The sequence below is a fragment of the Cheilinus undulatus genome, linkage group 7 (genome assembly GCF_018320785.1).
Source record: "Cheilinus undulatus linkage group 7, ASM1832078v1, whole genome shotgun sequence".
In the NCBI taxonomy this organism is placed as follows: Eukaryota; Metazoa; Chordata; class Actinopteri; order Labriformes; family Labridae; genus Cheilinus; species Cheilinus undulatus.
The window spans coordinates 42472497-42499375 of record NC_054871.1 but is presented as its reverse complement, the minus strand read 5'-3'; the positions used below and the strand labels follow the sequence as shown (position 1 = coordinate 42499375).

General features: G+C 39.4%; 1 protein-coding gene across 1 annotated transcript in view; it reads right to left on the bottom strand.

Moving 5' to 3' along the window:
• The window catches only part of tbl1xr1a (tbl1x receptor 1a), a 68811-nt gene that overhangs the window by 5998 nt on the left and 35934 nt on the right, over positions 1-26879 (bottom strand). Inside the window, exons 3-11 of the mRNA XM_041791213.1 lie at positions 6567-6668; positions 4439-4584; positions 4121-4346; positions 3507-3639; positions 1955-2096; positions 1327-1390; positions 852-949; positions 688-748; positions 460-581 (exon numbers count right to left, since the gene is read on the bottom strand). Coding sequence (XP_041647147.1) covers positions 460-581; positions 688-748; positions 852-949; positions 1327-1390; positions 1955-2096; positions 3507-3639; positions 4121-4346; positions 4439-4584; positions 6567-6624 — 1050 coding nt within the window. The 5' untranslated portion in view covers positions 6625-6668. The remainder of the gene's footprint in view (positions 1-459; positions 582-687; positions 749-851; positions 950-1326; positions 1391-1954; positions 2097-3506; positions 3640-4120; positions 4347-4438; positions 4585-6566; positions 6669-26879) is intronic.

Sequence of the window (26879 nt, the reverse complement as noted above, 5' to 3'; positions counted from 1 at the left end):
AATCAACCCTTCAGAACTTTCCATTCACACTGAAAGATGCTGACAGTATTTATTTTTGTTTGTAAAAGCTTATTAATAAAGTCTTTTTTCAAAATAAAAGTGCTAAATTTAGAATTATATTAATTTTACCCTTTCTGCATACAAATTTTTAAAAAAATAAATACAAAGGTCTACTTTTAACATCATACTGGTGTTGTTTTATGTATCTGAATTAAAATGTATACAGTATTTTGGAGGAGATTGCAAAATATTGCAATATATTTCATGAATCACAATACAGCCTAACAATATTGATCTTACTTTTAGGCCGTATCACTGATCTCTAGTCTGAATTAATGCTTTACAGGGCCTCCGTCCAACCAGTCAGGTAAAAGACAGAAGCACCTTTATTAATCTCTTGTGCATACATATCTATTTTGAAGGAATTAATCTGTTACTACAGCCATAAACACCACTTACTGTATGTCCCTGGAATGTTTTAATGGGTCTATCCTGTCCCAATTTACAGACATGAATGCACATATCTGTACTACAGGAGGCGAATGTGTTGTTGCTCTGCCAGTCCACGTCTAGTGCTGGAGCTGTAAGAGATGAACAGACCAATGTTAGAGAGGATAAAATCAAACTGTGAGTTATTACATCAACATTGAAACTCCTTAAAGAAGGCAAGAAAAGAGTCTTTTGTACCCGAATGGAAGGGAAATTGTTGTTTGGCTTCTCCTGTATGGGCATCCCAAATGATTGTTGTCTGCCAAAGAACACATTCATGCGTTGTTAGAGCGAACAAAATCAAAACAGAGCATTACTTTGATAGATCTAGCACCAAGCCAGAACAAGGTTCCCCTGTTTACCTTATCTACCCCTGCACTGAGGATAAAATTGCCTTTTTTATTCCACTTGAGTGCAAAGATTGGACCTTTGTGTTGGCCGAGTGTGCTGGCCAGGTTTCCTGTGAGGCAAAACAAACAGAAAGGGAACAAAACATGTTAGTGTAAAATCTGGAATGACAACAGTAAGACTTTAGGGCTCTAATTGAGAAAATATGCATCAAGCCAGCCAAGCTGCAGCATGTGCAGCTGCCTCACGGTGGCAGTGTTGCTCAAAGATACACTTAAAGCCCTGTGACATTTATGCTGTAATACTGAGGAGGCAGCAAAACCACTTTAAGATGCAAACCACAATCATTACATAAAACATCAGCTCTCATAGTTCGGCAAAAACAATTATCTAGAAGTCAAAACTTGAATTTTCTCGCCTTGATCTCCAATTTCACTTCCTCTGTGTAAATAAAAGATGCGTATGTATAATAAATCAAAGCCATCTCACCATCCTTCGTCCATATTCTGGCAAAGCCGTCATAGGAGCCTGTTGCTAACAGCGTGCCCTCGCTCTGTCACAGAAAGAGAGAAAGCAGCTTCATTTTTTTGGAGGCAGCAGTATTTGCATTTCAGAGTCCTGGCTCAATGAACGTTTGCTGTGATTCAGCTGCTATCATAAGAGAGGTTCTGTGTTTCCCATCAGCATGGATGCTTTCCAGGAAATTTCTGCCTCTGCCCCTGGCTCAGGTTTACAATCCACTGGCTTGACTAAAGGAAAATTCCACTCTGATACACTTCCACTGTTAGGCACCATCAGCAGCTAACAGCTAACATCAATGCTCACAGAGCTCAGGGAACTACAATGTCAATTGAGAATTGCCTTTCTTGGGAGTACAGGAGCATGTTCTGTGTGTTTTGTTGCTTTGGCTGTCAGTACTAGTCTGTTAAGTAATCACAATCATTAAAAAAGGCCTGTAAAAAAGTGTTATGAAGCAGCAGGATTATTACGAAACAGCACTTTGAAGTGAAATATTTCACAACAGCTTTGACCTGGTTCCATATTTTGATTTGATGCGCCCATGGAGGGTGACTCACATGTTACATCATGTGTGCTATGTGTGTGTTAGCGCGCTTACATTCCAGTCTAGCGAGGTGACGTCTTTGTTGCTGGGGACATCCTGTCCTCCTTCCCGTATGCAGTGTCTCAGCACCAGCTGTGTGGAGCTGCTTGTACTGTTCTCACTCAGGTTCCAGATACGAGCTGTCGAATCCCCAGACCTGACGAGTACACATACACAAACAATTTTCAGGTGTCGCACTCAGCCTTCTGACAGTTTTTGCCATGAGAAGATGAAGTCAACATGGTGTGTTACCATGAGAAAAAACTATTGCTTTGCTCTTCCTTTGAATCTTCTGTGAGTTTACTTAAAAGTGGGGAAGCGTGGACTTGAAACAACATCGTTAGTTTATAGCAGTGAGGTATTATTTATGGTTTCATTAAGCAGTTGCCTTTCATTGTTCAAATTAATCACCTCACCTAAGGATGAGGTGAAACTGCAAAAAAAAGTATTGTAAGATATATTTTCCAGTGTTATTATAATCCATAGCCAAGTCCCATTTCACCTTTTAAGAGTTCCCTTTAACAGGTGAAAGACAACCCTTCAAGTTACTGATACGTCATTAGTGGTTGTTGATGGTATTTACCCAACAGACACTGCATAACAAGACATACAAGAATATTTTAAAGGCTTGTTCAAACAAACGAACCATAACGTATCCACCCATCACTGTCTCCATAAAAACATCTCTCATCACTCATCATGTACACACATGAATCACAAGAGAAAGGACGCATGTGAGTGCATGTGAATGCATTCAAACTCAATGAATAATGCCAAAAAGTCAAAGCTAAAGTCAAAGATGGAGCTGCAGAGAAAATCAGAACAAATTCTGGCTTTGTTTTTGAGACAATTCTGAGTTTACACAGGTGCTGTAGCTTTAACATCTATGAGAATCTATAAGTACAAGGCAGTTAAACTGGCATTTAAAAGGTTAAATTCCTGACAATTAATCCAAATTTGATATTACTCATCAGGTTTCATGTTCATAAAAACAATGAAAAAAAAAGGAAAATAATATTAATGTATAATATTTTTATTGCTTTCTAAGTATGGTGCCTATTTTTGATCCAAAGAGGCTGCAGGGAACATTTTTAGGGTATCTGAGGATTAACTTTGTCTTGTCATTAGTAAAACCATGAACTCAGCAACAGGTAATTTCAGAAAATGTAATGGATAACTTTCAGCTTACAATAATATTTAGACATACAGTTGATTTTTAAAAAATTACTCCTTTTAAAACAACCACCACTGGTGCTAAGTCACTTTAGTAAGCCATTGGGAAATACTAGTTTTGCTACTACTTTTACGATACTGGAAGTCCCACCCACTTCTGTAGCTACAGTAGACCCTTCAGTAGTAAGGTGATATACATTCGTACACCTTTAGTTTTGTATTCGAGCAGCCATCTTGCTAGACCTTCACCAACAACACTGGTACTAACACATGCACCAGTTTGGGATCTTTGCCGCAGAAAACTTGTGTGGCACACAGGCACTAGAGTAGAATTTGTTTGTTTTAGAGGGTCAGGTTTCAGAGGAGAACACAGGCAACAGAGACAGAGACTCACCCCGATGCCAGCAGATCACTGACTGGGTTCCAGGCACAGATGAAGACTTCTGACTCGTGACCTCTCAGGACCATGGCTTTGTTCTGAGGGATCTCTACATCTCCATCCACCTCCATCAGGTCTGCATGGTTGTCTGAGCACAGAGGATTTAAGTTAAGTTCAATTGTCCTTATAAGGACTTTTTTATTTGCCACATATCCAGCATAAATTCAGTTTAAAAGAAAATTATTATTCCTTGCTCAGCACAGTGCCAAATATCAAAACTTAAACATCAACAACAAATTTCCTTTTCCTTTCCTTAAAAATAAGATTTAAAAAATGGCATCATAGATTACAATATGCACTGATTAGTTTAATCTAAAGAAAAATGTTAAAATTTTATTCTCACAACTGATGTTGTTAGTTGATATTTCTTTCCCATTTTTCTGCCCTTTTCCACTACCTTTTAACAACCCACCCCCGCCAGCACCTCTTGAAAACCTCTCAGGGGATGAATATCCCCACTTAAAAAGCATAGACTTATAAAGTCCCCTGATCATTGCAGATAACCAAATACCTGAAAAGCTACCTTCACTTTCATTACACATTCATTTATTCTTAAATAAAAAACTCACTAGCTAAGGCGTGGGCTCCGTTCTCCTCCCCATTGGCAGTATTTTCTCCATTCTTGGCGTTTCCGGCGATACTTCCTCCAGTGGCCGATGCCGGCGCTGATGCAGCGGCCTGCTGCTGGGCCATTTTGTCCCGGTAGGCCTGCTGCCTCGTCTGAACCACATCAGGCATCACAGCATCGATCAGGGACAGAGACTCAATTGGCCGCCCGTCAAATAATGTGCCGTCCTATGAAGAGGAGGAAATATCCAGAGGGTTAGAGAGGAGAGGAGAGGAGGGTACGGGGGCAGAGAGTTTTTAATATTTGGTCAGTGTCATACCTCATTGATGCTGACTTCAGCCTCGACGTACTGCAGGCCCTTCTGGATGATGCTGATGAGGGCAGCAGGGGGAACCAGAGCACCATTGATGTTTGACTGGCTGATGTGACTTTCTATACCAAACGTAAACGCTGAGTGGGAGAACCCTGAGGGGAGGAGACGGGGAGAAATGCAGAGGAAGGAGGAAAACCATCAGTCTTTACTGTTAGCTAATAATTCAGCCGAATAGTTCAGATTTGAGTGATGTAAAATAATTTCAAGTGAGCTTAATTTGATGTAAATATGTTAAAATACCATAACATCTGGACTATAAGTCACCCTGTTGTATGGCCAGTAGTTTGTTTTTTTTGTAATTCTCCAAGGAGGAGTAAATGTTCAAACAGTCCTGCTGCACAATGATTTCCATTTTGGTCTGCGAAGTCCACAAAATGCAGTTTCTGTGCAGCTCAGTCACTAATTTAATGCCATATATTCTTGTCTTTTAGATTTCTGGCATATTACAGTAAGAAGCTCTCATTCTGACTTGTGAATTGCGCAAAAAAATCTGATCCAGGTCACTTTTAAGTGCAGTGTGAAGGTAGCCATAGAGACAGACAACCAGGCACACTCACACCTACAGCCAATTTAGAGTGATCAATTAACCTAATTAGCATACCTGGTGATTTGAGGAAGCCAGAGAACTCAGAGAAAACCCATGCACAGGAAGAACATGTAAACAAGACTCTGTCCTTCTCACCAAAAACTTAAGAGTAGAGGGAGCGTAACCTGACGTGTCAGATAATGTTTCATACACAGTGCATTGCATGGGATAAATATTCCATATTCATCGGGGCAACAGCCAATACATGGTGTTTAGGAAAGGAGAACATTTAAAAAAACATCTTGGAGGGAGACTGGACAAACATTCTGTCTTTCTAATTCATTACAGGCCACTCAGAGCAATAGAACAAATAACTTGGCATGTACAGTCTTTAGAGTATACTACATAACAAGAGCTCCATAGGCAGTTGTTAACAATCAGTGAAGCCAGTTGGTAAATCACACTCCTACACAAGCTGATAAAGACAAGAGAAAAAAAGGTTTGGAAAGGTTTCAGTGTGGTCTTTGCTCTAAGGAAAATGTCCGGTTCTGACAAAATTGCCACTATAACTATATCCAAGGTAATAGCTTCGCTGGTTGGCTTTATTTATGTGCTTGCAATAAAACCAAACTCTGGCTATAGCTACTGCCTCATTCCCCTTAAATGAGGCTGATTGGTCCATTTTGCTCAGAAGAGGCACAACATTTTTAGCTTGAAACCGGCGAAATAGATCTTTCTGATGTCAGATGTGGAATCTGGTTATCTAGCTTTGCAAGGTTCAAGGGAACACCTACTCTTGTTAGTTTGAAAATTAAGTGAATTAAGAAGATGATTAATGATGATTTCTATGCCAATACCAAAAGGATCCATTTAAATTATTAGATGGCTGCACCACAACACCAGCCTGAATTTCACAGGAAATACGTTTTGTGCAAGCAAAATGTCTCCTTATTCAGACTGACATTTTATTTTTACAGTCTTACAAAAATACTTGTGTCCATTTATTCCCTGTAAAGTACATTATGTAATAATATGAAGGTAAGGAATGGATTAACTATCATTCATGCACAGATGTAACAGGAAAACTGTGCCAGCTGAACTGAGCCTTTTGGCAGCTCTTCTGTGGTAAAATTAAAGTTCACTTCACATAACTCACACAGCTGGTAAAAGGTTATTTTTGCACCTACAGAGTTTCTCACTCAAAGGAAAGGATGCCTGGGGTTTTTAAACTGCTAGCATGGCTATTCTGCTCTAAGTTTTATAATATGTCAAAAATAATCCAAAGTAAAACAAGATATTGAGTCGAGTTGTATTGCTAAGGGCATGACTCAAATGATTATGTTTCAGAGCGTAACTGCGTCAATATTAAAGCATTTCCTCACCATTAAAAACCATGACAAATACGCTGGTGACGTACCTGAGCTTTAAGTGTGTCGATTTAGACAAAAAACAAAAAAATGATGAAGAAAAGATGCAGAAGTTTTAGGGAATTTAACAAACAAAACAACTACCAACACATAAAGCAAACTTAAGGTGCTGAGCGTATACCTGACTCCTGTAGGTATCTGTAGACCAGGAAGTTGACCTCATCACTGCTAATGCTCATCTTTACTCCTGTTACACCATGAGGTCAGCACGCACACAGCTAGCCTAGAAAACAGAGAGAGAGATTCATCAGTGAGGGGAAACACTCATCATTTACTCTGCTGTTCAGTGCACACAAAACATGCACACAAGACATGTGACTGCACTTTAATACAGACAGATCAAGCATGGCAGGATTCATTTGGAGCCTAATTAATGTCTTTCTTATTTAGCCTTTTCAAAATAATTTCACCACCAAATTATGAAGGGAATGAAAACAGCTGCTGACCTAGTTTAGTCTATTCTTGTTTACTACACAGGAAGTTGCCCTACTTAAATGAGAATTTACAACAGCATACAAAGAGCTGAAACAGAGATATCTTTGTATTTGTTTCATTTTTGGATCTTCGTTTAAGTTTGCATAACTGTTTACAGAATTTTAAGTAAGGTATTATCTTTAAGGGGCATATTCAAGAACCAATTAGATATCTGGACAGGACTCGAAGATTACAGAAAACTATCAGAGCCTGCGCTCACTGTGAACAATCGAGTACAAACAAGTACACAACACTCGATTTATTTGAATATTTGTTGCATGCTTGAGACCATCAGAAGATCAAATCCGCATTGCAATCATAACTTTCCAGGACACATAAATCCTGTCTGAGAGTAGTAATCATCTCTGTGACGTCCTTTGGCGTCTTTTAAGCCTCAAAAATCATTGGTATGTTTTATTAAAAAAAAGCTTTCATGAAACATGATTCATCACCTTTGTAGCCAAAATATCATCAGACTTTGCGTAAAGAGGGCAATAAGGCAAAAGTCTCTGTAATGTAAATTTAAAGTGAGTACAATCTGAAAGATGTAGGACGTATTCATCTATTTTTTTACTTTTCTGTGGAATTTGCGCTATATTCATATAAAAGACACTAATCTGATAAAATCAAGACGTCTTAATATGCAAGGTTCCCTTTAAAGGTCTTGAGGGTTGAGGTACGCAATCGACTTTCATCTTATTAGCAAGCCTTCTTCCATTGATTACATAACCTGGGCACATCATAGCAGCCCCTAAATAAAAACAAGCTGCATTGAATTTCTTGTGTTAATAAGCCTGTCAGTTCAGGCAACAGTTTTTGCATACTAATATTCAATCATAAAGCAGTCCAGTCCAATTAAAAAGAGCCTGGTTGAGTATTCAGACCCATCTGCCATCAGGAAAATCCATCAGACAAGCTTTAAAGATCAAGTTCTCAACAGGTTTCACTGAGACATAACATTTAAGACTTACATTATTATTATATCACTATCATTATTGGTAGTATTTTAAATTTTAGACAGTTTCTTTATGTACACTAAGTATTTGTCCACATGTTAATAAGTGAATTTGGGCGTTTCAATCAGACCTGTTGCCACAGGTTTATAAAAACAAGAACCTAGCCATGCAGTCTCCATTTGCAAACATTTGTGACACTAGATGGGTCATTCTGAAAAGCTCAGTGACTTCAAGCGTGGTACTGTGATGGATGACACCTTTGCAATAAGACAGTACTTTAAATTTCATCCTTGCTGGGTATTCCAAAGTCAGCTGTGACTGGTATAATGAGAAAGTGGAGGTGTTTAGGAACAACCGCGGAAGACCATGAGATATCAAAGAGCGGGTAAGCAACTGCATTAGTACATGGTTCGTGAAAGTCGCCAACACTCTGCTGATTCCATGGCTGAAGAGTTCTGAACTTCCACTGGCATTAAAGTTCGCACAAAAACTGTGCAGCTGGAGCTTCATGGAACTAGTTCCCACAGCAGCTTGCAACCCTCACATCTCCATGTCCAAAACCAAGAGGCGGATGGAGTGGTGTAAAGCAAACTGACACTGGTCTGTGAAGCAGTGTTCTGTGGAGTGACGGATCAGCTTCTCTGTTTGGCAGTCATATAGGAAAGTCAGGGTTTGGCAGGAGCCATTAGGGCGTTACCTTCCTGGCTGCACTGTGCCAACTGTGGAGTTTGGTGGATATTAGTATGAGGCTGTTTTCAGGGTTTGGGCTAGACCCCTTATCTTCAGTGAAGGCCAATCTTAGTGCTTCAGCATATCAAGACATTTTGGACAATGCTATGCTTCCAACTGTGTGGCAACAACTTGGATAAGGCCCTTTTCTATTCCAACATGACTGTGACCCAGTTCACAAAGCAAGAACTTTGATAGAACCTCGACCTCAACCCCACTGAGCTCCAGTGGGACTGACTAGAACGAAGATTGCGAGCCAGGCCTTCTTGTCCAGCATTGATGCCTGACCTCATAAATGCTCTGCAGAATGAATGGACACAAATTCCCACAAAAAACACTCCAAAATGTTGTGAAAGAATACAAAAGTGCATATATCTGAATACAGTGTCATCACAATCCAGGTTGCTGTAATTGTCAGGTGGCCAAATACTTTTGTTCATATAGTGTGTGTTTATCATTGCATACATGCAAGTATTAGGGCTGGGCAATTAATTGCAAATTAGATTAAATCGGGATATGGCCTGCTGAAATTTACAAATCGCAGAATTTGCAATATTTCTTTAACTTGAAACTCCTCAAAACGAATGTCTGATATGTATTGTTTTTTTGCAGCAGAGATTTTATGTACATTATGCAAACATTCAATTGTCAACACAGCAGTACATTTATATATGACGTATTTCTCAGTAATCCCTACTTGCATCAATGCTGGTGCACCATGCTGCTGCTGGCAAAGCTTAACCTCCTCCTCCCCAGCGGCCTCCTTTACAGCTTAGAGCTATAAAACCGCATATCCACTGAGCAATAAAATGGTTAAATATATGATGAGTGTGTTCCTGACTGAATGTATGTATGATTTATTGCTTGAATTTGTTAAAAATTCACAAGATGAGGAACCTAAAAATAATCGCATGTTAAATTGCAATCACAATATTGGGGGAAAAAAATCGCACTTAGTTTATTTTTGAAAAATTGTTCAGCCCTTATAAGTATCAGTATTAATCTATTATAAATCTGTGAAATACTTTGTCAATATTATTTGTCTATTGTTTTATTTATTTTGCTCTGGCAACAACAGTCTTATTCATTCATGCCAGTAAGGCTTTTTTAAACTTGAACTTACTGATCAAATATATCAGGAATTTTATCACAGCTCTGACAGGTAAAGGCAGAAACATTGTTTGACAGTTGTCACATTTCCACACAGAGCCCATTGTTTTGACTGGAACTCCAACATTTTTCCACTACGAAAAAGACGCTCCATGCTCTTAAAATTGAGGTCAAAAGTTTAAAGTCTTAGCACTTCAGTGTTGCCACCAGACAAGACTGCTTTCTTCTTTTGTCATTTTATGGCAGTCCACAAGGTTACAGATGCACTTTGTTCATTATATAGCTGTAGTACAGAATTACACCCAGGCACCAGTAAAAACAATGAAAAATAACAGGTAAAAGTAGCATGATATCCTCATTTTCTAATAAATTAATGATGGCTTGAAGGTTTAGAATTTATTACCCATCCCTTGGGAATTACAACCGTAGAAGTTCAAGAGCCAGTGAGGCCCTTCCAAATAAGGAGCACAGGCTCAAAGCCTACCTCCCCTGAGAATAATCAGCTGTGTAATGCCTGGAGCTCAGTTTCTGCAGCCCCCTCTCCCTCCCAGGAGAAGCAGGCTTTCTGTGCATTTAATGGCGTTTAAGTGGATGAAACACTCTCATGGGTTCTGGGAGCACTAGGTTGCATTTCATTTCCCAGAATGTTAGGTTTTTTTTGTCTGGAACAGCAAGATATTTAGCACAACCTGTGGCCTTAATGCTGCAGAATGTCAGACTCAGCAGGAGCAGACAGGAAGTAGTAAGGATCCCACTGTGCAAACATGAATAGTAGTTTACAGTGGCGCTATTGTTTGATGTACTTTCTGAAGGTAACAAGAGGAAATGGAATGGGCTTGAATGCACCTATGATTATAAACTAAAGGGAAACATCACTGTAACAGCAAACAGCATACAATACGCATAATAGGTGCAAAGTAAGAGCGACAGTGTTTCTACTCCTTTGACATTTTTGCTAATCCTGCACAGCCAGTGCAACAATAACAACAAACACTGCCACAGAGTAAGACCCAGTTGCATCTCCTTCACATGAGAATAAGGCCGGTATAGAGAAGCCATCCATGCCCCAGAGAAAGGCAACAATACTGTACCAAAATAGCAGAAGAAGGTGGTGTTGTTTGCTGCTCTGTTGTCTCAGTGACAAATCAGCCTCTAAAGTGAATCTTCTCCAGACCAAGCATCACAACAGAGTAGACAAAATAAAACAGATAAGGACTATTATTTAGACGTGACATCAAAGAACACTGCGACAAAATCTCTGGAATCAAAAAAGCAGCACATTGTGACATTGTGAGCCGCTGCTACTGCCCCATGAAACACTGGAAATGCAGACACACTGTACTCTACATTAGACCTATTATTAAATCATGAACAGCTGGAGGGCTGCTTTCACTCCCAATTTACAAGATTGCAAACATTTTAGCTGCTTTCAAGCAAGACACACCCTGCACTTTGTGTTAACTATATGCTTGACAGAAATTTACAGAAGCTACTTCTGAAAATACAACAGCAGCCGTTTTTGTTTGTTTCTTCTTTTTCTCAGAGGCTGTAAATCAAAGATTTGATGCACTTGAAACTGATAATCCAGATCACTCTGCTTGCATTGAAAGCTCTGTTCACTTTCATTATCACCAGGCGCGATTGAGATTATGCTTCAGACCAGTAGTTCTCAACGGTTGGTCTAGGACCCAAAAGTTGGTCGCGAAGCTGATTTTAGTGGGTCACAAAAGTGTGCCCAAAAAACAAAATGCAGCAAAAAGTCTTTGATGTACAGAAGCCCTCAGTAGACATGTAGCACAATGATACATTTTTTTGTTTTCCTGTAATGATGACCAACTTCTTTATTTCCTTTGCCCTGGATAAGGAAGCTGGTTCCCAAAAAGTTAGGTTTCCATGCCAGGAAAAATGAGTAAAATAGAATGTATGGATGCATGTCCTTCTGCAATGATGTGCTCTTTAACCATGTTTGATTTATCTTGCCATCATGTTTTGTTACATTTAGGGTACAAACTACAAAATTTTCCATTACATAAATTGAGTGGTTGAGATTTTTTAACTCTGGGTCACAATTTCTTATAAAGAGGTGGTGGTGAGTCTTGATGCCTGACCAGCTGAGGACCACTGCTTTAGACACAACTAGAACAGTGATTTCCACATGAAGACAATAATTGGGTTAGCCAGGTATATTTGCAGACACTCAAGTATATTTGCTGACTATTTTTTTACTTCCTCTTTATTTTAGTCTATAATCCATGGATGAGAGAGATTTGCCTACTTAAATACCCTTTCAGTAAATGCATTGTTTGAGGAGAAATATCTAATGATAAAAGTTGAGTTTCTAATGCTGCTGTCCAACAGTATCAAGTCACACATTTCAAAAGGTGAGAGGAGGTGAATGCGCTCTGCTTGCTGTGGTTGTGCATTCACACAGACAGCTATTGTATGATATGGTTTTGAACACCTGCCGGTAATATCCGGTAAAATTCAGGGAGGGTATGACAACATTAAAAAAAGTTGATTTGTTGTTGGGGGGGTGTTAAAGAACAGCGCTGCCAGGGTCCTGATGAGGGTGCGTAAACATGAGCACATCACTCCCATCCTCTGTTCCCTACACTGGCTCCCCATCCAACAACGAATCAACTATAAAATCTGTCTCCTCACACACCAATACCTCCATAGTACCACCCCACCCTACCTCACAGAACTCCTGACCCCCCACACCACACCACCAGCAGACAGCTCCACAGTACCGACAGCCACCGCCTCCATCCACACAAAACAAAGCTCTGCACCATGGGGGACAGGGCCTTCCACGCTGCAGCCCCCGCCTTTGGAACGCCCTCCCTGAGCACCTCTAGATGCAGGACAGTGGACTCTTTTAAAAAGCACTTAAAAACATTTTTATTCAGTCTTATGGCTGATTTGTAGTTTGTAGTTTCTGTGATCTGTAGTATTTGTGCTTATCTGCTTTTTACTCCGTTTTTAGACATGTTTTTATTGAAGCACTTTGGGATTTGTTTGCCAAATGTAAAGTGCATTACAAATAAAATTTATTATTATTATTAGTAGTATTATTTAAGCGACAGCAGCGAAAATGAAGCGTTTCAGACGGAGGTTAAAATAAGGGTTTTTCAGAACGCCAGTGTGAGAAACATGAGGAGTTTTTTGAGCTGTAAACCATGTAAAGCTACTACGTGGGTATCAGAGAGATGGTGTAAAGCCTTGGAAAAAAGGCAAAATACCCCCACTTTAAATTTATTGAAAAAGGGCCACAGTTGGCCCAGGAGCCATTGTTTGGCTAACCCTGATATAAAATAATTATAACCAGTGTAACAGTCAGATATCTCCAACATTTTACAACACATCCACATGTATAATCACATCCTAACTGATGTTTATGATGTAAATGAAGAAATCCTTCTGTTCTCTCAATCACAGAGAGAAAGGAACTTAATAAGAAGGTCAGTCTGTAACAGTGCATGTAGTTTGATGCTGCACTGTTCTACTCCTGACTGTAACGGTTCTCTCTTCATCTCTCTCCATCCTCACTATCTGTCCGTCTGCCGCATATCAGACCGCTACGTTAAGACAGACACGTATCGGCTCGTTAAGCAACCAACGGGAACTACCTACGGGAGGAATTATGAAGCTAATAGATACTCCAATGTAACCTCATTTAGACAACAGGACTTCATAAAATCTCGAGTTTGAAGCCTCCGAGGGGTGAGTAGGTCTACAAGTTGTGACTTCAGCAGTGTGCCTCGCGCACAGACACACCTCTCTCTCTGTGACTCTGGTGTGGTGAGGTAAAATAACTTGTAGCATGGATGAGTTTTCTTGTAGGTGCAACATTATATCGCCCTGTACTGCTCTGTGTTGAACTACGTGATGTTTGCCAGTGTTTCGTACAGCTGCTTTGACATGCTGTTATTGTTTAGGAGGGGGCAGGGTGAGTGTTTGTGAAGTGAGGCACAAGTTGATGCTTTAGTGATCCCCCAGAACATATTTCCCAGTTCCTCTTTCTAAAATACAGAGCATTTCAGTCAAATTCACTAAATTTTTGCAGTTTCCGTGTTAAATAGTAGATTCCATTTCTATTGGCCAATTCTGTGAATCCATTAATGCTGAAATCTTTGGGACCTACAATATATCTCTGCCAATGTGTCTGTTAATCGAACCAATATCAGCTCTGTTGGCAAACATCAGCCTGTTAACGGTTAATGTAGCATGCACCATTATCAGTAACCAGTGTTTTTCTGCTTTGTCACCAATGTGACTGTGGTGATTCTGGAAATAGGACTTTGTTGGGTAGTAAAACCCCCTGTTGGACAGACTCTGGTTTGTTTCCAAACATGCAGTTTGTACAACATGTTCCAGTCATATGTTAACAGGCAGCTTTGACTAAATGCCCCTGACTAAAGTTCTTTACACACTGGGTCCATTATTTTTGAATCTGTAATGTGAAAAAACATCATGCACTCAGACCCTGCACATTGACCCGATGTGTTTTTCTTTGGCTTCATTGCGAAAATCTGTACAATCGTAGCGCTGGGCCAAGTTAAAGAAATCGAGAATAACTTTCTAATTCCGTGTTTGTTATGACCTGTGAGTAGGCTTCAAACATATGTCTTTATAGGTTAGCTATATTTCCATGGCTGATATTCACATAATACACCGGCAAACTATGGTGTTTGAAGTGAGGTTTCAGTGTGTGTTAAAGTTTGAGGACGAACAAATGAAAACAATTCAGTCCTTCAAACACACTTGTAAGTGTAAGGAATGATAATGAATAGGTCTGTTGGTCCAGCCTTAAACTACACACATTTATTTATTTTATGGCCAATATTTACAGATTTTATGGCCAAAATGTCAGTTGTAAATGTTGCTATAAATTTTCATATTTGCAGATACCAATAATTCATTTTTTAAGCTAATATCTGATGATAATGACACCCAACAGATATTATTGTGCATCACTATTCTTAATGACATGAAACTACAGTCTTGGATGGATCCATAAAATGCCTTCATTCATGCAAACATTAATGCTGAAATAATAAGATAATAAACCTATGCATATTATAAAGTAGAAAGATTCTCAGCTGCATGAGTTAATTTGTTTGCATACAGATGAAGTGATAATATATACAGAAAATAAGAAAAATACATTTGATTGTTTGACTAAAGAACATAAGCGCCATCATCCAGCCGTTTTCCCATGCTTTAATTGAGTCAAATTCTGTAAATAAAGTGTACATCATGGTCTTTTAGTAAGCAAATAGTGAATCTGGTTTACAAAGTAAGCAGGGATTTGTAATATTTATTCTATTTTAAGTCATCCACCACACAAAAAGCTGCTGATATGATCAGTAAACACAATAAAAGATGGAAGGCAGAGTAAAACATATAAGACCTGCTGTTGTGTTTGGTTGAAATAAAAAACCTGCAGACTGTTGAGTCACAAATCACCAGGCCCCTCAGCTCAAATCCCATCTGACAGCTGCAGCGCCCTGGAGGACAGGACAGCCTGGGTTTGTAAACACAATGCTGTAGTTCCATCATCCACCATCCCTCTGCAGTGGCGCTGTTGAGCCACCATCTGCAGCCAGGAGCTTCTGTGTTGACAGTGTGGGAGAACAGAGAGGGGGATGGGCACAGAGAAGGGAATCTCTGTCTCTGCATTTCTTCCCTCTTCCCTCCTCCCTCCTCCCCCCTCGCGCGTTCTCTCTCTCTCTCTCTCTCTCTCTCTCTGTCTTCTTCCCCTCGTGACTGCTGCCAGTCGCAAACTGGCCTTTACAGTAAATTTCAAATCAAGTCACAGCTCAATGAGAGAGGGAGAGAAAGAGAGGGAGAGAAAGACCCACAAAGACAATCAATCAACAGCAAAAGAAAATCAGGACATGGCAATTAAATCCATATGGCATATAACCTGTTTGCTAACCATGACATGAGTTCATATTGATGAGAGCGAGGAAGGCTCTGTCCGTCACAATATGAAATCAATATAGCTAAGTAAATCATATTTGCCCTGGGTTATCGCCGGCATACATAATTCATTAAGTCAAACACAGGCTAATGAAACATCCAATCAAAGGTTTTAGCTCACTCAAAGAAGTGTGATGAAAATAAAACGACACCTGCTCGATATGCTGCAACGTTCCACTTCCTGTCACAACACATTTAGCCACACATCAATCAAGCGTTCGCCCTGCATCATTGTTGTTATGATGTCAACGCAGACCTCGAGCTAAGCTGGATGATTTAGCAAACAGAGTAGATTTCTATTTCAAGGCCATGAGGGATGCCAGCTTTTAATGCCTGGACATGCATTACATTTACAATAGCATGTCTCAACACTGCACACTAATTAAGAGGCAGTCATTCTTCTTCTTATATGCTGCAGTGAACGTGCAATACATATCCAAAGTCAAACATGTGACTGAACTTTCTGCTAAGCCTTCTCAAATGATAACTGCATTTTGCAATGCATGAATTAAATCTGTAAGACACCCTGAAAATTACACCACACAATACAGACTACAACCTTGTGGGACAGGGTGATACTCATTTTTTAATAACATCATACCCTCCCTAAATTTTTACCAGGCTATATGGTATCACCACCAGGTGTTTAAAAACCACATTGCAAAGCGAGTGTAGCGCACGCCTCTATGGCGCTTCACCTAATCTTTTATCAGAATGCTTTGAGTCTAAAAACACACATTTATAAGGTGATGTTTAAAGAAGTGCTGGAAAATATTTATAGTTAAGGCATCGTCTTATACTGAAGAAAGTATTCGAAAAATCAGGACGGATGATCAAAAGAAGTTTCTCTCTTTTTCCTCTCCATTTATGATAAAGACATGCTCTCTTTTCCCTCTTTCCTCCCAGAGGTGACATGAGAAATAAGTATCCACTATAAGGCAACTGTTTATGTGTACCTAAGAAAAGCGAGCCCCCCCCCCCATGCAAAAATCAACATTTTAATTGTTTCACTGATAAAATCCTGAAAAAAGGCATATGCATGCTTTTCTTATCAAAAGACCTTTGTTTTAACAACTTAATAACTACAAATTAATATTCAATATTCAAATCAGTATTTGCAAATCTAATTTTGGCAGCCTCAGAACAGACACCTTGATGACAAACTTTGTAAAGCTATAGATAATACAATGGCCAACTTGCTATTATCACAAGAAAATATTAAATTCACTATCAGCACTAGGGCCCCAAGATTTCCATGTTCACAGAATCATTGATGGAATTGTGGTATTGGCCTATAAAAACCAATCAAAAATGTATTAAGCATTCAATTTTTTTACCCAGAAAGCCTCTGTGTTTGTGTCACTATTTTGCCCTGCTTGCTTTGGCTACCAGTTATAAGCTCTTGCATTGCAAAACAGTGACCAAAAAAAACAGAGGCTTTCTGTGTATAAAATAAAAAGCTTCATAAATTTTTGACAGTGCGTACTTTTGAGCCAACGTTGTTTTGTGGCCCAATATTACCGAAATCTCGCTAAATTCCTTTGAGAAACTGTTGCCATCTGTTACGCTGTATAGTCTAGGTTCCTGGACGGACCAGTGAGTCCGTCTTAAATGCTCACTGAAATCACTGGAGGCTAATGCCACTGTAACTTTGCTGAATGTGCTAAATTTTGATTAGTGCTGGGGTCATGGTGGATTAATGTTAGTTCTTTATAAATGACAAAAACTTATATAGATCAGTGATTCTAAACTTGTGGGTCTGGACCCAAAAGTGGGTCAAAGATCCCATTTCAGTGGGTCACAAATGTGTTCCTAGAAGCAAAATTAGTGCCATAAAGTCCATGAAATCCCTTTAAGAGAGGCTTTTTTTGTCTGTTCTCTTTGATTTGTCACTTTTCTTATACTGTAAAAGGTCCAAACTCTACTATTTTTCATAAAATAAATCCAACTGGCTGAAAAATTACCAAAAATCTGGGTCACAATTTCTCACTGAAGAGTTGATGGGGGTCCTGAGGCTTGACTTGCTGAGAACCACTGATATAGACTATTTCTTTCTGTAAAGTGTCTTGAGATTTGTTATGAACTGCCACAAAATGATGCCAGTTACTATTTGTATGTGAGATACAAAGGCAGATTAAAAGATGGACACATTTTCAACACACAGCCAAATCACAGAACTCCTACCAGATGCTGTTCATCCACTGTGCTTGTTTACATCTAGACAGTAGAGCTGAGAGACCAGGCCCACAACAGAGCTACAGCAAATCTATAGCTACAGCCCTGACAATTGGTGGTGTTACAGTTTTAGTACATTCAAAACATTGTGAGCAAACATTAAAATCTATTAATGATTTTATTTTAAAATCAAATTATGAAGCAATACATTTAATCACTGAATTACTTCCTTGTAACTGTGACCAACTCATTCTAAAAATCATTCCTCAAGTAAAAAAAAAAAAGCTGCTGCCTTTAGTGCAACAGTCTGAACACATTATTATGTTAGTGGCTGCATGTGTGTGCGGTGCCTTTCTAAATGTCAGGTGCATCCCCTGAAACTCGAGAGGGGGGTAAACCAACAAACTGCCACAGCACACTGATGTGTCTCACTGCGTCGTGTGCTTTCTTTTGTCCCTCCCAGTCTGTGACAACACACACACCATGTCGCTTCATGTTCTTTGAAGACATTTCTGCATCAATAAGTTAAGGAGAGCCAAGCTGTGATGGCTGCTGCTCTGAGTCGACTCTGCAGGTGGAAATGGGGCTCATTCCTATTTAAAGGCTCCCTCTGAGACCTGGAGGTTTGGGTCTGTTTTTAAAGAGCAGCAGTAGGATAAGATGATACATAGCCTCACCCCGAAATACATACATCCTCTTATCCCTGGAGAGTGGTTATAGGTTGCAGGACTGTGGATGTAAATGTTAAAAACTCTTGTAGGAAATTCTTCATGGTCACAGGGAGGCCTGCTTAGAACCAGATTTTTTAGTTCAACCTGGGTTAGCCTCAGCTGGAGCTAGAGACTAAGATTGCAGCAAAATGGAGAATGTAAGATGAGAGAAAACACTGGTAGAAATACACTCATTTAGTCAAATTTGTAAATGAACCTTGTCAGTCTCGCTGGTCTGCACCAGATTTGATTACTAGTCAGCTGTACACATCAAATTATGTACAAACAATAAAGGAACCACCAGCAACAGCGAGGGGCTGGCTGAGGTCCATTCTTTTCAGGCTCTACTGTCTGCATGTAAACAAACACAGTCAATCAATAGCATCTTGTACGAGCTGCAAATCCAGCAGTATTCTGATCTAGAAAATAGAGGTAAATACATGCAGGCTGTGTCATATTAAACTGGAAAACTAATCAGAGGAATGCATAGCTACATTTAGCACAGGCATCTGGATGCTGACCTGTCTAAGAATAGCACTCGCAACATCAGGCACAATCAGTAAGCATAACTCCATTGTTAAAGGACCAAGTACAAAAAATAAACAAAATAATGAACAGTATCATACAAATTAACAACACATGGATATTCTGCATGCCAAAGAAATTCTCATCACTGTTTCTTATGAGGCTTTTATCACATTATACTTGCAAGATTCATATACTGTCCCTTTCTGGCTTTCAACATAAATAAAAAAACATACCGTATTTTCTGGACTATAAGTCGCACTTTTTTTCATAGTTTGGCTGGTCCTGTGACTTATATATCAAAATATGTATAATTTAACATGTTTTTAAATGTTAATTCATACTGACTGACGTGAACCAAGGAGTAAACGTTACGTCTATAGCCGCTAGAGGGCTCTCTAGGCTTGTGACTACAATATGATGCTCCTGTACCACTGAAAAAATTAACTGAATCATTAACTTAAAGAAAACAGAAAGAAAGTTTGGAGTGAGTGAGAAACTTGTGAGGGAATGGTGAAAAGCTGAGGTTACTCTTAGTGCAATGAAGAAAACAAAGAAAGCTAATCGCGGGCTGAAAGCAAGATGGCCAGAGCTGGAGGACCAAGTCCAAAGATGGGTGCTTTAACAACGCGGGAGAGGCTTGTCAGCAGTGCAGTAATGTCTACGCGCCCTGGAAGTTGCCAAGGAGAGGAATAAAAATGACTTTGCAGGCGGGCCTTCTTGGTGTTACCGCTTCATGCAACCCAATCGCCACTCTATCAGAGCACGGACAATGGTGTGTCAGAAACACACTAAATACAAGTGACCTATAGTCCAGTGTGACTTATATATGTTTTTTTCCTCTTCATGACGCAACTTATACTCCGGAGCGACTTATAGTCCAGAAAATACAGTACACTAAATTTTATCATGAAGCTCCAAACAATTCTGAATACACTGTGCTTAATTTGGACCGCTTTTGGAGCATTTTACCTTTAGACTAGTGATAAATTTGTTTAAATGCTATTATGTAGGGGTGTAATGGTTTTGAAGTCACAGTTTGGCACATTTTCAGTACTGGGATTTAAGCAAACACAAAACAGAATTTGGTTGACTTTACCTATTTTTTACATTTAAAATAAATTAAGCTAAATTAAATTAAAAATAATGCTGCAACCTACAACAAAAGGTCTTCAATAAATAAAGATACTGGAATGAATTATGCATATTCTAGGTTATTCATTTTTATTGAAATACTGGCATATTGATACCCTTCCCTTTCTTAAATTTTTCAAATTTCCCAGCTGACCTTGAACACATCATAACATAAACGTTAGTTGGCTTGTTAAGTGCACTAATTAAAATGCTAGATGGTGCTGGTAAATATGTTTTATTAATAGTCTAATCCTGTTCTGTTACATTCTAGAGTATTGCCAATACAACAACCCTAATAAACACCATATTTATTATCATTTTGCATCCATCTAGACCACATAAAGTTAACCTGCTTAAATAAGCAGCTACTAGAAAAGCTTGATCATTGAAACTGAACTGAATGGCACTGGAACTACCCACAACACTTCAATAAACATATTAGTATATGATGTTTTTCCTTAATTTTAAACTACAGATAGATTTTTAGAATGATAAAGCACATGACATTCAAGCTCTACCACTAGATTACAGCCTCGTTAACACAGGCGTTTTAATAGCACTGAACAGTTGTGTAAGGTACAGTGACTAAAAGAAATGCATGTGGCTCTCCCTTCCCCTCCCCTGAGTTGCTGGTCTCTCAAAGTGACAGATTGCATTGGCAAGCCTAGCTCTGCCTCAAATGGCCTATGTGAGGTCAGGAAGGCTAGCTGTCTGTCGCTGACAGATGGTAGCACATAGGCCTTGCCAGCTAGCCTCGCTTGATGGGCAGTTAAACCTGCTCTAGGCAGCTCGTGTCCATCTGAATGCAGCAGGTCAGTGAGGTCCGCTGAATCAGAGGTGGTTATCTCACTGAGAGCTGACGTGTCGGCTCGGATTAGAAGAACTCGCCAAAGTCATGAGCCCAATGACTTAAAGATTCTCTCTAGAAGGTCAAGGTCTCTTACACATATCAGGTACAAGTTGAACAACTGCTCATTTTAGAGTTCTTGTAATGGGACCAAAAATCACAATAAATGCCCAAGTGAACATGTACTACAAGGTGAAATCTGCAGTGGGAGATTACCCTGTGGTTATTTGTTATGCAGACCGCTCAAGTTGTAGTATTAAATCAATAACCGTCCATCTGCCTGTCAGTGGTGTTTGTTGTGTGAACTGTGAGGTCTCTTGAGAAAATGACATGATGTAAAAAAAACAGCAACACTCAATTTAGCTGGCTTATCTGGCTTTGCTATTCTTATTTTGCAATTTGTCTAACAGTGCTGAGGTTCATAGGGAAAAATAAGCAACATTCCTCTGCATTTGTCCTTGTGCTTGGCCGAAAAGCTGATTCTGACCAAAGACAATTCATCAAATATGGATGATGCTACAAAAAGCTTTAAATACTTAAACACGGCTGCAGAAAACACAACAACACATTAAATTCAGCGGCAGAGAAAATCGATAAGAACACATTAGTGTAAAATGTAGAGTAAAGTTATTATTCAAGTTGAAAATGCAGGGAAGATGTATCTAAAGTAGGGGTGTAAAGGTAGACATGTTCAATACAAGATACATTATGATGTCAGTATTTTGGACAATGATGACATATTTTCAAATTTCACAAAATCTACCAGGATATGATTTTGATACGATTCCATACAGGAATTGATATATGATTTAAAGCACAAATTTCCTGCAGTTACAGAAAACAGTTTTGGCAGTTTAAATACTAAGAAGTGTCTGTTTTTTGAGGGCCCATGATTGCCTTTGCATTAAGAACATAATATGGACATTTGAATTAAAAAATGTTGATTTTATAACAGCACATATTTCAAGTACCAAATATTTTTAATTTCCCATGCCCTCTGACCCCCCTGAAGCACCGGTTGTGTACTTTTCCTGCAAACTTTCACAATCATGATCACAATTTTTGGCGATTTTTCCCATTTTAGTTTTTTTCTTGAGCTTGTTTACGCACATGTGGACTTGAACAGATATTTCTGCCCTTTATCAATCTTTCATACTTAACATAGAGGCCTACTAATGTGGCAAATAGTTCATTTTTAGTTTTGTAATAGGCATGCAGCAGCGAGCTTTTCCCTTCCTATTTATCTGTAGAGCCTGTATCAGACACTACTTGAGTTTCTTCAGCTTAAACAAGATGTGAGTGGATTTTATCTGTGAAGGCCATTGTATATGGTGAAAATGCAGTGTAACACACAGCCAAGAGAAGTGAGGGCTTCCTCTTTCCTTTAGCTGCAAACTTTAAGCAAATGCTGCTACCGCTAACATGTTCAGGTATCAGCTTGTGGGCAGAAACTGTCAACAGCAGGGGAACTTTTTTTTTTTTAAGCGTTGCTTAAAGGTGACAGTGTAGATCCCACTCCCCACACTAAGAGAAGGACAAGACAGAAGTAGTGCACAGACATTATTCAGCTTCTAAGAAGATCAGGGAGTAAAAAGTCCCTTTAAACTAGGGGTGGGAGAAAAAAATCGCTACAGCATAGTATCATGATATTTTGTCTGGTGATATATTGTATTGTCTCGTCCATGAACCGAAGTCGATGATTATGAAAAATAAAATCAATTGTTTGTCCAGTGAAGTCGGCAGAGGCGATGGTCATAGAGCAGGAGAAAGTTACTACAACAAACATCACAGCACCAGGAGAAGGACATTAGGAATGCAAGCAGGGCACGAATGAGATGGACATGACACATGAAGTTTGCAAGAAGTGCTATATGAAAATAAAATACTGTGGAAATACAACAAACATGAGGGCAACACTAATGCTAAATCAGCTAAACAGTTACAAAAAATGGTATATATTGCAATATATGGTATCACAAAACTCACTGTTTATTTAAACAGAGCTGGTCTGCTAATACAAAGCTTAAACTTACAGGGTTATGGTCCAATCACAGATCTCTTTTTCATGCCTACTCATTGATAAATCAGTTAAAGTGTATTTCCACAGTGCTTCCTTCGTTTTAAGACCATCGCTGTGCACTTCCCTTTCACAATACATTGCTTAAGTCTTTTTAAAGTAACACCTAGGCGTAGAGGTTACACTCGGGCGTAACTTAAACAGAGGGTAGAACTTTAAGTCAGTCCTAACTTCTGGCTCCAGCGTTAAGTTACGCAGAGGAGTACGACCTGCTGGTGCACTTGGCCACAAAACAATCACATAATCTGGACTTTGCCAGCTTTGGTCGGTACTGGAGAATCTAGTCCAATAAGCATGATTATCTCGCAATCTGTACTCCTCTAAGCAGCCATCTAGCAGGGGCTGTAGCTCCAGTTTACGGCCACCACCATGGTGCTGTACTTCCAAATGTAAACCATCTTGTGGACAAAATAGAGCAGCATTTTGATCTTAGAAATACTACAACGTATGTAGGCTAGCTTATAGCCACTCAACAAAAGCAACATTGAGCCCAGACATGTAGACATCAATCTGCAGAAAGCACAGATGGCATCCATAGCAATGTTACTGCCATGAGTGGCTAACACACAACAAACCAACTTGTGACTGTCAGACCGAGATCTCATGTTTAGCTATGTTTAATAAAAAAATGTGCTTCACTGTGTTGACTGTGATCTGAGTTTTCCCTTTACTTTTGACTACTCTAGATTTTAAATAGTCAGTGATGAAATTAGTCACTAAGAATATTCTTAGTGAAAGTTTGATCATTTCAGCTTTTAATTCATTAGGTGAATGTGCTTTTAAGGTGACGGGGAAGAAAAAAAAAAACAATATGGGTTTGGCTGGGTGTTATACAAGCACAGAAAAAATTCCTAAAATGCACCATGAAGAAAAATCCCCCTGGTTTACAGCCAATTTAAACTCTTCATTATCATCACAATAAATCGCGAGATTAAGCCGACAAAAGTCAATCACAATAAAATGAACAATATGAACAGCATGATGTAAATCTTTAACAAATTAGTTATTTGGGGAATGTTGACTGTTTCACATCCTAAGGCTTTCAATCAGTGCAGAAACATCAACCACAGACAGAGTTTCCTCAAGCTTTACATTTAGAGAACACGACTTAAATCTATTATATCTACAGTTGTTTGGAGGGGTGTTATTGTAGTAAACTGTTAATCCACATACTCTTACATAATAACCAGGTACGCATCTATTTCCAGGAACAGACTGAAGTAGTGGAGGTATCGCTGCAGACAAACAGTATGAGCTACTTTATTGACAGCAGGGAGTATTGGGCTGCTGTGGGTGGGAGTGAGGTGTGGAGCTTGAGTTTTGTGTTACAAGAAAATGTGGTGAACTCCATTACCTGTATAAGCACCCAGAGACCTGCCAGTATCACACTTCTTTTTTTACAGAAGAAACAAACACAGGTTAATTTCAGCAAGCTAGCCTCTGTGCGGCAAATGTGAGTCATGAATGAGCTCTGTAAACTGGATGGTTGGTTCACAATTCTTTTGTAAAATATGGGCTTTGAGTTATTTAGCACACCTGTGTGCAAGTCTCAGGGTTGAGGAGGAGATGTAACCTAACACGCCAGATTGACTGTTTCATATCTCTATTGCATGGATGTATTTCACATCCATGTGGGAAAGCTCCCATAGAAAGTGTTTGGAAAGGGCAGGACATTTCAAAAAATTCCTGGAAGGTGATTGGAGGAACGTTCTGTCTGTCACAGTAACGATAGGCCTATCAGAGCAACAAGACAAAATGACATTGTACGCTTGCACTACTCTTAAGCTGACACGTTTCCGCTGCCGTAGATAGTTAATGACGGAACTCCTAAGTGAATAAATCTGATGCTAAGGCTGGGCAAGAGACGTGCAAAATCATCTTCTCTACCATGACAATCTTTCAGTGTGGCTCTTTGCTCTTTTTTTTAGTAAGAAATGTGGTACAGCTCCGATTAAACTGCCGTTTTCCTACAACTACATCCAAGCTAACAGCTACTAAGACAGCAGCCGTTGGATACACCGGCAGACTCCACCCGTATTGATTGCAAACTCATGCTGAAGCAGACCGGGAGAAGAGTGCAAACGTATTTTCCATCATGAAAGCTTTCAGCATGGCTCTTTGCTCTTGTTTTAATACAGAAATGTTGTCCAGTTCTGGGAAAACTGCCGCTGTGACTAGTCCAAGTTAATCACTCCACTAGCAGCCACTGTATATACCCACTCACCTGACAACAAACCATTTTCCTCCCGTAACTCTAACAAACTCTTGTCGAAGCAGGTCGGCAGATGGGCGAAACATCTGTCCCAACATGACAATCTTTTAGAGTTGTTTATTTACTTTATGACACACAGAGACGTGGTCCAGTTCTAGAAAAAGCTGTCGATATGCTACAGCTACATCTGAGGTAATGACAGCACTGGATGCAGCCAATCATAAACGGCTTTGAGTACAACTAAACCCCACCCATAGCTACCGCCTCATCCTCCTCAAATGACCCTGATTGGTCCTGACTGTGTTCGGTTCGGCAAAAACATTGTGGATTGGAGCTTTCAAGATGGATTTGCCCGATGATATTGTATCCATCCCTTACAAATAAACCATAAATAAATGAAAAAACATCTGAACTGGCAATGACTTAACTGTTACTTGAAGCATCAGTATTGGTCCTAATTTCTAAAATCAGTGCACCTCTGGTGAAAACAGATTTTAATGAGCAGCACAGAATTTGTAAGTTGTATGCTCAATGGAAGCTGTCACATAGGATGGCAGTTTAAACATTTTTTTCTCTCTTGGATAACCACAAAACCCAACTGTCTTGTGCAGAGGCGGGGCTTATCTTCCAGATGCTGTGACAACAATACAAAGTGGTAACAGAAGCATCCTTATCCTTGGTATTTAACCAACTGCCACCACTAAAACATGAAATGTCGCAGGTTTGCAAGTTTGACAGTAAGTATTTAACCAAACTGGAGCAGAATGCTGATGATCTGTTTTGCAATGGGGGCTAATTTAGAGACCAGGCTTTAGTTGGGAATGATTACTGGCTTTCACAACAATTTGAATTGGTTATAAATGCATCTGAACATTTTAATTCATTCTCAGTACAAAAATAAAATTCACTTGGCCATTAGTGTTGTTGTGTATAATGTCTTGCAAATGGAGACCACTTTATCTCACCACTTTCGCTAAAAACCGAATTATATAATTCTGCATTTCTGCCAGGGCTGGAGACAAATGACAACAGCGCAGTAGCAAACCTAATCTCATGCTTCATCACCCAGGCTTATCTGTATTTAACCCCCTCTCTTTTCCATCTCTCCATACTTCTATGAATCTCTCACCACCTCATACTGAAATGGGTTTGAGCATTAGGTTTAACCAAGGACAAGCTCTCAGCAAGAGGTGTGGAATTTCTGGCTCACTGTGGGACTCACTAGAGGAGAGGAGTCAAACATATTTGTGGTGTATTTTCAGAACGGGGGCATAGAATGGAAGAGGCGCAGCACACAAGTTAATTTCTAGGCAAACTGCTGCAATGAATCAATACTGTGGGCTGAATCAGTTTAAACAAAGACTTCTTTCTTCTCTTCTGTCATACAACAGCCTTGTGGGAGCAAGACAACGGCATAAATGAGAATTAAAACCATGTCCTTATTCCTGACGCCATGATTCCCCAAAGACATTTGGCAAATCAGGAGAGATTTTACGACGA